Source organism: Misgurnus anguillicaudatus, chromosome 21 (assembly GCF_027580225.2).
Source record: "Misgurnus anguillicaudatus chromosome 21, ASM2758022v2, whole genome shotgun sequence".
Classification (NCBI taxonomy): domain Eukaryota; kingdom Metazoa; phylum Chordata; class Actinopteri; order Cypriniformes; family Cobitidae; genus Misgurnus; species Misgurnus anguillicaudatus.
In genome coordinates, this window is record NC_073357.2 from 44,736,601 (window position 1) to 44,751,069 (window position 14,469).

General features: G+C 40.2%; 1 protein-coding gene across 6 annotated transcripts in view; it reads right to left on the reverse strand.

Annotated features, from left to right (window-relative positions):
* Positions 1-213: 213 nt before the first annotated feature.
* mtss1lb (MTSS I-BAR domain containing 2b) overlaps positions 214-14,469 on the reverse strand; it is a 72,118-nt gene continuing 57,862 nt past the window's right edge. Inside the window, exons 10-15 of one of the 6 annotated variants that reach the window (XM_055208595.2) lie at positions 13,708-13,924; positions 8,267-8,341; positions 7,856-8,005; positions 6,506-6,682; positions 4,896-5,061; positions 214-4,729 (exon numbers count right to left, since the gene is read on the reverse strand). In XM_055208595.2, coding sequence (XP_055064570.2) covers positions 3,945-4,729; positions 4,896-5,061; positions 6,506-6,682; positions 7,856-8,005; positions 8,267-8,341; positions 13,708-13,924 — 1,570 coding nt within the window. In that variant the 3' untranslated portion in view covers positions 214-3,944. Of the gene's footprint in view, positions 4,730-4,895; positions 5,062-6,505; positions 6,683-7,855; positions 8,006-8,266; positions 8,342-13,707; positions 13,928-14,469 lie in introns of all 6 variants that reach the window. The other 5 variants (XM_055208613.2, XM_055208588.2, XM_055208637.2 and 2 more) reach the window with 5 other exon arrangements.

Consider the following 14,469-nt stretch of genomic DNA (forward strand, 5'->3'; position numbering starts at 1 on the left):
AAACAAAAGTTTTATATTTTATTTTACTTTACTAATCTTTTTTTGTTTGAATGTGGCTTAGGTGGATTGATTGCAACCACTTGCCTTTAAAAAATGATTAAATTCAATGAATCATTTTTTTCCAGTGTATAATGTTTTATATATGTTCAGTACTGTACATTACCTGAGACAGAAGCAGCTTTTAAATCACGCCAATGAACAAACTTCACCTCACACAGTTTAAGTACAACTTTTATTAATACTGGAATCATCACAGTGTGTTTTGTTACATTAGCTGTGACTAAACTTAACGAAATTAGGATAAATATTACAAAAAAGGAAATTATGTTATCAGCAACAGTGGCAAAATTAGCCTCGGGAAAACAGCACAATAAATTAAAGCGGAAGCTTAAGAGAGGAGGCAAAAACAAAGACAACAACACCTGTAGCGTTACTTAAATCAGTCAGAGGAAGGGCTGGGGTGTACAAAAAACAAATGCACATATATCTTTAACATGTGAATGAAATGAAGAAACATAATAAAGTACACTGGCTAAATGTGTTGAGCTATTATGCTTGCTAATTCGGGTCCGTAATGAATTTAGTGGAAATAAGGGCATGTGCGATGCCACTTGTGTGTGGGGGGAGCAATGAAAAGACTGCGTTCAGCTCAGTATTCATGGTTGCCAAGTCCTCCCTTCGTGAGGGCACGGCTGAGACAGCAGAGGGGGCAGATTGTAGCGTCGTGGCTGAACTGAGCGTGGGAGACAGATGTCTTTTAGGGCATCTTCGAGAATCGGAGCGTGAGCGGGTGAGGAAGTCCAAATTAGCATTGGTGGCACCACATGCCCATGTATTGTCCACAGCCATCTATAGGTGTGGTGCATGATTAAAAATGAAAATGGTGAGGGGGTTGTAGCAACCATCCATCCATTCTCCAAACCCGCTTACCCTCTGCAGGGTCACGGAGGGCTGGAGATGCCAGCATCTCGGAGCAGATACACCCTGGGTAGACAGCCAGTCCATCGCAGGGGGTTACAGAACGTGAATGTCAAAAAAGGCATGAAGTTTCATAAGGCTGACGTTATATTTATTGATTGTACGCTAACTCTATACACGATCGGTTGTTACTTAATGTAAACAACCGGGGGTTGGCCAAATTCAATATTTTGGCATTTGTTTGGCTCAATAAATTAGACGTAAAGGCAAAACTTGCGTGTGTCTATGTGCATGTAGGGGTGGTATTAGGGTCCAAATAACCCTACAAAGCAAGCAGTAAGAACAATATCTGTCATTCTGTAGTACTGTCAAAATATTGCCCTCAAAATGAAATGTACAAACCACCGAAGCACATCTAAACCACATCTTCCACCCAGAGTTACTTTAAATAACCAGGGCTGCTCTAGAGACAATCTGTGAATCCTGAGCTTTAGAAAATTTTAAAATCTAATTTTCACAGCTGAACTGTGAGGTCTAACATACGAACGCCGACTTATAGCTAAACGTGACGTACAGCAGGAGACGCGAGTTAAACGTGACTGCACAAACGCATGTATATCACCTGAGAACCAAAAGACTCAATGCTGCTGCATGGGGCAAGTATGGAGACGAGACGCTGACGGCAGAGCTTAAAAGCAATATTTTTTTCAATCCTCGCTTCCTCCGGGAAGCTTTTAAGTGTCACCTTGCTTCCTGACCTCGGGAACAGAGACTGGTGTTACAATAAAGTGAGCCAACTACCAGTGATCAAACTCTTTTCTATTTTATTTCCCATTCACTTCACTCCTTACTGTATCTCTCACCAATTACTGTACACCGGCCTTGCCTTTCTTCACCTCATACTACTCTTTCATTACTTTCCCATTCAAAACTCCTTCACTTGCGCTGAACTCTGCATTGAAAACCGGTAAAATGAAGTTCTGCATGCAAACTCTGTTGACACGTATTGGATATGTAACTAAAGATATGATACTTCATACCAGTTCACTTTATTGCTGCCATAGCCTGTGCATTTGATTCTTTACCCATCCCTAGACCACCACCATCACCAAACAACATTGTGTGGGAATATATTTATTCATGAATATGTACAAAGTTACGATGACCTGCTCTTTTATTGTTGGCCTCGATTATGTTAACCCTGTTCTTTCATTTCGGCTTGCTCTATGTTGGTCCCAGCGTTCCAGAACAGTGCTATTTTCAGCAGAAGTTCAGACACATCCGTACTTACTGTCGCAAAGCAGAGGTACATTTTTTCCTTTTTTTTTAATGCTACAGGCATTCCTACAACAGAGTGCTCTATTTATGCAAAATAAATAAAAACAAAAGTCGGAAAAGTACGGCGTTAAAGGAATACGTGTCTGGCATTCATTGTGCAACAACACTATTTATGACCGCAGGGGTGATAGGGAATCTTGGGAGAACAGAAAGTCACTCACAGACAGACACTACATGACTAAAACTACGTTTTGACCTACTACATCACCAGCCACATCCAGTATCATCACAGAGCATTGCATTCTTCCCGTCAGGTGATAACAGGGAATCACCATTCCGGTTACAGTATCGTGGTTATAAAGACGCCAGGAACCGGCGTAACCGGCAAGCTTTTTTCTAGGCATTTATTCCTATATTATCTATGACAGGCAGTGGAATGCTTTTATCATAAACAACTGGATGAGTTTTCTTCCTAGAGTTCATTCTCTCCTTTTTTCATCCCTTCTTCCCTCCGCAGATCCGTACTGTAATTCCCCAAAAATGGCAGCCAGGTGTGTGCCTTCATCTAAGCTCTTCTCCCTGTCTACGGATATATTAGGGGTTTGAGGCATCCTAGCAAAAAGTTGAAAAATTAAATGTTCCTGAAACGTACAAACTCGAATTGGAAATTAAATATATCAGTCAGCTTCCCTTCAAAATCATTCTTCTGATTCACATCCTGTCTCTCTCTCTCTTTCTTATCTTCCTACATTATCACATCGCTATACGCACTCATCTCCCTGTGTAGCAGGGAAAGCAACCGCGTCCTCTCACAGCATTTGCCACACACAGTGTGGCCACAGTGACAACTAGTGGTCAAAACTTCACCTTAAAAGTGCTCTTCCTTATTTATTTCAATAAGCCGTAATCAGACTTATTAACAGACTTCAAAAGCGCATGCTTTTGAAGACACCTGAACATCAAAAACGAACAGCTTCGCTAAAAGCTGGTCTTCAAAATCTTCCCCATAAAAGAAATTATTGCTCCACATTATCATGGTGGTTTCTCACCTGTCAAAAATCCATATACCTGACTACTCCTAGTAGATAACTTTTCGGTAAATAAAGCAAACCGGAATAAACAAGACAGAAGTGTACAAACGAAATATAGATCCCGTCCCTCTTCTCCAACCACAAGCTGACCTGCAGCAAAGCCCTGCTCACCTCCATCCCGACTACTAATAGGCCAGACACCAACACACGATAGCATGATACCATTAACGCTTTCAAATTGCAACGTCAAATTTACTGGAGGTGAGAACGGGGGGAGTGTTGCGAAGGGTAGGGATTTGTAAAAAGCCCCTGCATACCCCTGAAATTAAGTTGAGCTTCTCCAGCACTGATTCCTGGGGTCCATAGTTTGGGGAGGCTGTTATTTTAGGGGGACCGTGAAGTAGGAGGACAACACAAAAATCCTCCAACATCCTGGTCCCTGGTTCTTTCAGTAGTTTATTGTCTCACTACAGTTCAACTATCCCGCCGTGGTGATGGGCGTGTTAATAAGACAAACATGCGTTCAGACACGCTAAGAGTTATATTGGCCTCGGCCTGCTGTTACATATCATTAACTTTTTTCATTATTGTTATTCATTATTTCATCACGTATTTTCTCTAATGACTTTAAACATTTAATTTTTTATCCTCTTTATCATAGCTCGTTTTCTAAAGAGTCAATGCAAAGTTTTCTTCTGGGGTTAATTCTGCGAGCCATCACAAAATCCGAGGGGCGGAACGATCATTAGAGACGGTTTTGCGCAGTCGGACCCCTCGACGGATAGACACCAGCATGTCCTGACCCTCCTGTGGCTCATCTGTGTCGAGCTGAGACTCTGGGCCTGGTGGAGGCTGGTTCGGATGTGAGGGGAAAGGGTACTGGCCCTCACCTAAGGCATGAGCGCTGGCCACCAGCTCTCCGATCTTCTCCACCAGACTGTGGCGGTTGGCGGCCAGTAAATGATCTTCTTCCCCCGCTTGGCCGTACACGCTCATCTCTAAACCGCCCACTCCCCCCGCGCCCCAGGCTGTGTTGGGAAGGCTCAAACGCTTCGGAGAGGCCTTCACATATTCCAGCGCCCCCGGGGAGGCATCGTCCGGCACATAAAAGACACATTCTTCGCTGCCCACACGGGCGGGTGGGCCTGCGTATCCTCCGGGTGAGTCAGGCACAGTGGGGGTCTTGACTGGCACAATGGGTGGGCGTATAGGAATAGGGCCAGCGTTGGAGAGGGTGCGTCTCACCCCGGGTTTGGTCGATGGCGTTCGGCGGATGGTGGCGGTGCCAGCCATACCACCCCCACCGCCTCCGCCAGGTGGTCCACCCAGAGCGCCGACTCCGCTGGGCAGGCCTGCTGTGCTGGCAGGACGCTTAGTCTGTATCATGCGCCGGTAGTTCTGGGCGATATTACTGTGACGGGGAATTGTGGAGGATTTATCGAATTCGGCCTGTCCATCAGCCTCTGTGTCTCCATTCACCGAATAGCCATCATAATCAGAGCCTGACAAAAAGCATCACACAACCATATATAAAATTATTAAAGCATCTCCGCCGAACTCCCCATCCATTTGACTTTTAACATATGCTAATAATATTGACTGAAAGCTATTGAATAAATCTGGAAGTATGCGAGTACATGTGGGTGTTTTTAAGTGTGTATGGGTTACCCTGTGAGGGAATAGTATCTTCCGAACAGGATGGTGTGGTGGTTTGTGTGCTGTATCCACTGGAATACTGAAGGGAATCTCGGCTGCTCTTCTGCTGCTCCATGCTGAGGCCTCGTGTCAGCACCATAGCCAGATCACTAGCAGCTGGAGAGACCTCCTCCCCATGCTGACACATAACACAATATACCAGGTTATAATGATAACTATAATGTTTACACTTTAAAATTAGACCCATGAACGTTTGTTTACATCCACTTATAGATTTTCAACATTTTACCTTACTGCTATAATACATACAGAGCATTGCCTCTCTCCCTCTCTCTCAAAATACAATACTGGTCATTGCCTGTTGGTAACCTTGACAATTAAGCAGTATTAAGGACAGAACACCAGTACTGGTGAGCACACAGTTGGCAGTACCAATTGACTTCCATAATATTCGTTTTTCCTACTATGGAACTGTGTGCTTACCATGATTGATCAAAATATGAAGAGTTTGGTTCCAAAACGCAATAAATCCATTTTGAATAGTTTCGGTAAAAATGTGTTTTCTATACCAAGAAAGTGACAAGATGAAAACCACTATTTTCTGTTACAAACTTTTACATGGCATTTTAGGTTATAATAACATTAAAAATTCAAATCCATAATTAGATTTTCAAAGATTTATTATAAAAACTGATTATTTTTTCCACAAAATGCAATAAATCCAATTAATTTTTTAAAAATGCTATAAATCTAATAAATCAATATATAAATGTGCATTTATATTTGCCATGTTATATTCATTTAGTTGACTAGTGGTATACACTGATTAAAAAAAGAAACATTAATGGCATTAATCAAAACACTTACTTTGTCATATTAACAACACTGTCATTGCTGCTGTCGTACTTGGGATGTTGTCGCTGAACTTTTTTGACAGCGATCAGCTGTAAAATATTTTGGTCCTGCTGGATTTTCATTGGCTTCGGGTAAAATAATGGAAAGTTTTTCCTAATATTCCCTGGGGTCAATGTGTTAGCATGACAGAAGCTTTATGCTGTCGGGAGAACCAGCAACAGCCGGCATTTTTCCGTCTCCTGAGAGACTCTCGCGTAAATTATTCGATTTTGATGGCTTGCGTTTCTTTCCTGTCGCAGAAAACCACCACAGGTTTATCAATGCCATCAAAGTATTATAGTGTTTTTGTTTGTTTGTTGATCACGAAGTACAAAGTAGATGAGGAAAACTAGGATTCTGTGTGTATTCAACGTGCCGCCATTGTTGTTTACACTGCGTGGTATGGTGCGCTGTGATTTGTTGAGCAGATTTATTGCATTCTGCAGAAAATGAGAAGTGGCGTTTATTGCGTTTTGGGAAAAATGGAGAAAAGATGACAGAATAACAGGGCGGATATTGGATTTTGTGTAAAATTAAGAATTTACTTTTTAATACTGACCTGATATAATACTGATTTTGGCCGTAATTCTTTTTTTTAAATGGCATTTATCGCGTTTTGGAACCAAACTCTTCATATCTTATTTTGTGATTAACAGAATAAAGAAACTCATACAGGTTTAGAAAATGTTTTTGGTTGAACTATCCCTTTAAGCTTTGATCAAACTTGCCTTGGCAGCTATGCTGGCTGGGGTCATCCTTGGTCTCTGTTGGTCTTCTGAATGCATTCCAGAATAGCCCTGGGATTGGGGAGATGTTTCTGCCTCCCTCAGCCTATCCAGGGGCTCTTTTCTTCTCTGAAGAGTGTTGGCCAATGGTTGTTCATTGGAACTTACCTTGGACCAATCCTGAAGAAGTAAGAGTGGTTAGTTCGGGTCTGTGAAAATCTGCATTGTGGTCTCAGGTGTAAGAGAGATGACCGTCCCACTATCCAGCAGTTTGAGTGTCCTTTAAATGGGGTTTGATGGGGTCGTATGTGTTTTAGAAAAATCCCAATTCATTGTGTTTGCATCACATTGTAAGTGAACTCAAGGGTACCTTCCGTGGCCTGCTCGGTTTAGCAAATCTCACAGGCAGAGATTTGAAACCAGGATCAAATAGCCAACATTAAAGCTGTGTGTCAAAAAGCAAAATGAGGTAATGAATGAGGTTAAGCAGAATGAAACCAAAACAGAAATTTGTCAATAAGCATTATTCAGGAGCCCCTGCTGAAAAGATGAGCTTTCATTCTGGTCCAAGCTGGTTTATGATGTTTGGTGCTGGTTTAGTGCTAGACTGACGGCGCATTCACACGGGGCGTAAGCGTTAATGCTTCCCATTCACTTTTAATGGGTGACATCATGCGTTGCCGAACTGAATTGTGGATCCGTCTGCGCCGCGTCAGTGCTGTTGTTTGCGGCAGAAGTTGAACATTTCTTAACTTTTCAAGCAGCAACGTGTGCGTCAGCCAATCAGATCACCTTATGCAAATAACCTAGGCAGAGCCAGCCAATTAAGTTTATGGAAGACCGGAGCATAGGTTGCGGCCACTGTGATTGGCCGTTGGCCACGCTTCAGACAAGCCTTCCAATAAGCGTTAACGCTTACGCCAGGTGTGAATGTACCGTAAATGGGCCAATATAGGTTTGCAACCTGCAAGGTCTTTCCGGTAACTGACATTTCATTAAAAAATTAAATAGAAATATAACAATTCATATTTAATTTGTCTAATCTTGATATTTTAACAGATGTACTGCGTTATGTAGAGCTAAAAATGTTTTAAACCATGTAAAACCGCACTTTCTCGCTAATCTCAAACTATTGCAGTACCCTTGTTTGCCAGTAGGTGCCCCCCTCAAGCACAAACGTGAAACTGCGCCTATGTCGGGAAGGCCCAACATGCTATGGACCAGCATCCCAAACACAACATATCCTGGTGACCAGCATTGCTAGTCTTTTCGACAGGGAAGCAAATATTCAACATACAAGCATGCACATGGTAAAAAAGAAAACTGCAATGAAAAGTGCCAATGGAGACAAACCTTCCAGCAAGAAACCTTTGATGTGGGAGAGGGTGTGTTGGATCCAGGGGAGTGGTTATAGGGTGGGGACGCAGGAAGTATGACAGAGAAAGGCCTGATGGAGCCAGTGTGAGAGAGAGCAGGGCGGAAGGTAGCGAAGGACGAGCCAAACTGCCAAACGATAGAGATAAGATAGAGACCGTCAGAATAGCAAGAGAATCGGGAGGCGTTGTGTGCGGCCATCGCTTTGCAAATGCATGCTGAGAGTGGAAGATGACATTTGATGAGAGCAAAAGGCTGAAACCAGCATGGGAGTGAAGAACCCAGACTGTTATTCAGCATCACAGCCCACACAGGTCACATATACAGAATATCAACTACAGTTGGAGACTTTTTACTGTATGTGATATGGACAGAGCAATCTGTACTTACTGTAGTTGGAGAGCTACACTCACTAACTGACTGACAAGTCTCAGATGCCTCTGATGATGCTGAACTCGATGATTTCTGTAAGAGAGATGGTTAAAGACAGAAATCATTGTTTTGGAAATCTAAGGATTCCTTTGGCCTGCAAAACTTTTAATAAGACAAGAAAATTAAAAAGGGGATATTAAGTTAATAAGAATGTTGCTTTCAAAAAAGATATGGACATTTTTTATTATTTAATGAGTATGATTAAAAAGAGTTTAAATGGTCTCTGAGTTACCCACGCTACCTTAAAGGGATAGTTCAGCCAAAAAGGATATTAAACCCACAATTTACTCACCCCCAGGATGTCTGAGATGTCCATCATTTTCCAAACAAACACGCCCTCAGCCATTTCAGAAAATGTTTTAGATCTTTCAATTAATCAAATGTAAAGTTACGGGGTCCACTCATTCAAGTCCAAAAAATGTGCATCCATACTTTACAAAATAAATCCAAATGGCTCCAGGATGATAAACAAAGGCCTTCTGAGGGTAATCCGTGCCGTTTTGTTGTAGAAATATTAGGGCTGGGTATTGTTAGGAATTTCACAATTCGATTCTATTTCGATTCTTGAGGCTTCGATTCGATTCGATTCGATATTGATTTACTTGCTTCGGTGTCGATTCAATAATAAGTAAATACACAAGCAATTAAGTACCTGAGTATATTTTTAAATAATGTGTGTAGTATTACTAATGTTTGATCACGTTGATGTGCAGGCTTGAAAGAAGTGCTGCTGTTTGCCATCTTTGATCTTTCTGTTTTGATAAAGCACGTCTTTACGCTGAACGCTCTCACTAGAGTGTTGCCCACAGCGCTGCCACTGGCCGGGGAGCTGAATCGATTCATAGGATTTGATGAATCGATATTGAATTGAGAAACAAATAATTGCAATGCATTGATGAATCGATATTTTACCCAGCCCTAAGAAATATCCACATTTTAAGTCTTATAAATTAAAATAACCAGCTTCCGCATTCACTAAGAAAAGTGCGTACACTTCGCTGATACTCTCTCCTGAATACAAAGGAATCTAAGATGGCGGCGTTACCGGAAGCTAGTTATTTTCGTTTATAAAGTTTTAAATATGGATATTTCTACAACAAAACGGCACAGATTACCCTCAGAAGGCCTTTGTTAATCATCATGGAGCCGTTTGGATTTATTTTGTAAAGGATGGATGCACCTTTTTTGGACTTAAAAGTATGTGGACCCCGTAACTTTACATTTCATTAACTGAAAGACATTTTCTAAAATAACTGAAAATGGGTTCGTCTGAAAAACGGTGGACATCTGCATCTCGGACAGCTTGGGGGTGAGTAAATCATGGGATTAATATAATTTTTGGCCGAACTATCCCTTTAAAAAAGGTGTTAATAAACCAGGAAAAGTGTGACCCAGTCTGTCACAATCCAGCTAAAGTCATTTTATTTGTGATGCATTTCTACATAAAATCATCCTACATAACAAAGAAGATTGTGTGAAAATATGACATTGACACCATTATTATTGACTAAGACCATGTCAAAGATTGAAATCAATGTGAAGTCAAAATTTGAATTTGAGCTTGGATTTCACAGACAGGTTCACATATACAGTAGGTAGTAAACTTTCAGATAAATGGTACAAAAGCTATCACTGGGGTGGTACCCTTTCAAAAAGTACACTTAAATGGTGAATATTGAAACCTCAAACGTATTATGTACCTAAGTTACACCACTTGTACCTTTCTTCTGAGAGTGTAGACTAACAGCCAAACTAAACCTCTTTTCCTCCAGTCAGAACAAAAAAAAAACATTTTGGCTGAGAGACAAATGCATTTCTCCAGAATTACTCCACTGTAAATGCTTTTTTTGTACTATAAGCAAATGTTCTGCATACAATGCCTCACAAGCACATTTCATGCATGCTCTTCTTCCGCAATATTTCATAGTGCAATTTTTCCAATATAATGTAATAAAACGACATAGTGGTGCTTTTATAGCCTTGTCCACAAGAGGGCTTTGTAATACAAATGCACACAGGGATTCTGTCTTTCTTCTTCATGCGATTCCAGCATATGGCTATATTTATGGCAAGAACTGGTTAATCCATATACAAGATGATCCACACAAGTTAATCCATACACATGTTGGGAGAGGGGCAATTTATTTTGGCATCTCCAATTCACCTGAATGTGACATTCAACATGTTTTTGGCCTGTGGGAGAAAACCCCAAGTAAACCCACGTGCTACCTACACAGGAATTCTTGCTGCCTGCTAGACATACTGTAGCAATACAGATGTCTGATAAACTTGTGGCGTCTTCTTTATACTCAGATTGTATCACCTCTTCATTTCTGCAGACTCACTGTAATGCCAGTAGCAGAGGATTTAACTCTAGTAATGAGAGATGAAACCTTACACTTAAAGAGAGAAATCTGAGTAACTCATACTGATAAGTTAGGCCACTACAGCTAATATTTACACATTGTGGAAAAATACAGTATTTATGTGTCGCCATATTTGAATTTAGTGCTTGGATGTGCTTAACTTAAGTTACCCACCAGCATTTTTTGTGAATTTTCTTCTGTAATTATACATTACTGTGCAAAAGTCTTAGCCCACCACCACCAGACTTGTTGTTTTAGAAGTTTTATTTTCAATATATTTTATTAAGATACAAACAGAAAAAAACAGTAAATATGGACAAAAAAAATTAAATGTTCAGGACTAAATGTCTTCTTTAGAAATCGTCAGTGTTCAGTGTGGCCTCTTGGCACTAAACACATCTTAAGCATTTTTGAGCAGAATGAAGTAAAAATACTAATTTCTTTAAAATTAGAAATTAGGATTTAATGAAAACTTGACACATCAGATTACATTTTTATACAGTTTTTAATACAAAATACACATTTCCTGTATTTTCTGGATGTATTCTATTAAAGAGACTCAGAAACAATTATATATGATCAATATAATTGCAAAAACAACAATTGTGGCATGACGGCCTAAGACTTTTGCACAGTACTGTTCACTGTCAAAAATAAAGGTACAAGCCGTCACTGGGGCAGTACCCTTTAAAAAAAGGTCCTAATATGTACCATTTAGGTACAAATATGTATCTTTCAACTGCCAATATTTAACTTGGAAGTACTAATATGCACTCTTTGCGTACAAAGGTACCTTTTTGAAAGGGTACTGTCCCAGCGACAACTTTTGTACCTTTATTTCTGAGAGTATAAACATAAAAATATATCAAATGAAAGAACAGACCCCCTCCTTTCAAACAAACAAACAAAACAGAAACAAGTTTCATCCTATCTTCATTTTTATTATCTCTTAAATATGGGGAGGTGTCTTCAAAAATACCACATTTTGAGCAAAAAGCTTAAATAATTGCATTTTTGTAAAGTCATTTTGTTAGAGATCAGATTTAGAATGATTATTAAAACATACACAGAGTTTAAAATTAATCAAATTAGTTTTTGTTTCAGTTTTTTTATAAATTGGGTACAAGCGCCATCTAGTGGATACTAATGGAATTACAGATTACCGTAAAAACTCTTCAGGAAAGCGTCATTGGCAGTAGGGATGGGACGGTATGAAAATTCCATATCATGATTATCGTGACGACGGTTATCAATATTATCATGGTTTTGTTAAAATGAGATGGAAAACATTTGAACAAGTTTTATTTTTGAAAATCACAATTTAATATTTCATGTCCCTGAAATTATTTCTGTGGTAAAAATAAATAAATAAATCTGTCTAATAAGTTTACTGTGAATAAATACAATAGATTATCCCTTAAATGCCTTCTTGTGCAAAAAACTATGTTGCATGTGCACATCTGCGTGCACGCCTGGACAGGATTTACTGCAAGTTTTCAAAATAACGGTAATCAAACACGGTTGTAATGATAATTAAATTGTAAACGATAATACTAACCATCAGGACATTTTATCCTGGTTAATCGTGAAACCGGTAATCATCCCATCCCTAATTTGCAGGGAAATGTTTTCTCTTAGAGTTAAGTGGTTTGGGACCTAAATATTTGCATTAAGTGATGGATGTTTTTATACAAAAACTTCAACTTCACCTGAAAATCATATATATTTGGGATAGCATCTGGGTAATTATTATTTATCTCTTATCCAAATCAACACTGACACCAAAGACAGTCAGGGCTCGAAATTGCGACCATTTTGGTCGCATATGCGACCGAAATTTAATCTGTGCGACCTTAAAATATATTTGGGAGCATTTGTGCGACTGCCCATTTTGTTGTGACGCGAGTTGATTGTGATCCTGCGTGCTGGCGCTGTCCCAGGTTCAGTGTTCTCTCCAACGATACATAACCAATCAAATTTCACCATTAAGTTCTTGCGTTTAATGAAGACCGCAGATTGGCTAATATGAGCGTCAGTCATTCCTTGTTGCCGTGAAGCGCGGAAATGTGAAAAGACGAACGCGTCGCGAGCATGACGAGAGCGAGCCGATTACAGCCAAGGTTATTACTGTATTTTTTGACGACGATCCGGATTCAAATGTAACTCCACCACCGGAAAATACGAGTTGACGTTAAACCTTTCAGAGAGAGTGGCTTAAAGATTTCGAGTGTCTCCGCTTTGAAAATGTAACTTACTGTGTTTACTGTAAATCCTGTAAAACGGCGTTAATGGCGGAATCAAAACATTTTAAGCGCCAGACGTACCTTGCTTAAACATGGTGAAAGTGCCAAAAACACAAGACGTGCCATGACAAATGTGTTTATTATTGATGGAGACACCGACCTGTCTGTCAAAGTGTGTTTGATGGTGTATGTGCGCATGCGCTGGTGAATGGACATTCGACAAACATCCTTGTGGTCCATGTTGCTGTGAAATACGACAATGCTGATGGTATGTTTTTGTTGTATTTTTTAAAACATTGCCTATTTAGTAGTAATAGCATCTTGGTAATGCAGTTATCAATACCAATATATATTAGCCTTCTATATTAGGGTCACTTTTGTAATGTCACAATTAATCAGTGTTTTACGTGTTTGCTAGATTTTCTATGTAATCTTAATCATTTTACCTGTAATTGTTAAATTATTATTGCTGCTATACTATTTCAACAGCATTTGGGTATTAATTTAGGAATTTATGCAGCAAAAAATAAAATAAAATAGAAGACCAACTTTTAAATGCTGGTCATAGGATGTGTAAAGCCTGGTGTTTTATTTTAAATAAAATAAATCTATTAACATTTACAATGTAGTTGTGGTGCTTTTTAATTTTTGGATGGATGCGCCTAAATTTTTGCTGGTGCTCCTAACTCTTTAAAGTTGGGAGCACCAGTGCTACCAAATAAAAAAGTTAATTTTGAGCCCTGCACCAAAAACAGTACTATACATTGAACAAACCCTCAGAAATACATACCTGGCTGGTTATATCAGAGGGCATGGGTGACGGGGGTTTGGAGTAAACGTTGGCGTCCTGCGAGATGAAGCCGGAGTCATGTGAGGAGACGCTGCTGAGGCGGTGCACGGCCGTCGTCAGCGGCTGGGCCAGGCTGCGATAGCGACAGGACGAACCAGGTGAGTGAGTCTGAGAGCCACCAGAGGACCGAGAGGCGCTACTGTGGGCGCTGTTTACACTGCTGCAGGGGTGAGGGAGGGTGTGACAGGGCAGAGGACCAGGGTATAAGATGTAGTAGTGTTTATGTCAAGTTGGGAGAGGAAGGAAGGGGAAATGCAGGTATGAACCACAAGAGTTACAGGATGACATGATTGACAAATAAGGTACACAATTCGATTGAATAAAAACAGTTGTGTAAATAAAGTGTGTGTAAGATGTCATGATGAATAACAAATTCAAAAATGGTGGAAATAAGAGAGTAAAGATGGAATAAGTGATTCAAGAGTTTTTGTGACAAAATGGTACATGGTAATAGGGGATGGACAGATAAAAGTCTCGAGCAGTGAGGAAGTTGATAGGTGGAGATGAAGGTTAGGGTGAGGGGGGGGCAGAGGGAGAAAACATGTAAGACAAAATTGGTGACAGGTGTGACACAGGGGGCCTTGTATGATGTTATTTGCATCTGATTCCATACAAGGCGATACACACAAACAAACACAGACAGGTACTGCATGACACAACTATAAACCAAAGCTTTAATTGGCCCTGGAGCTAATGGTGTAC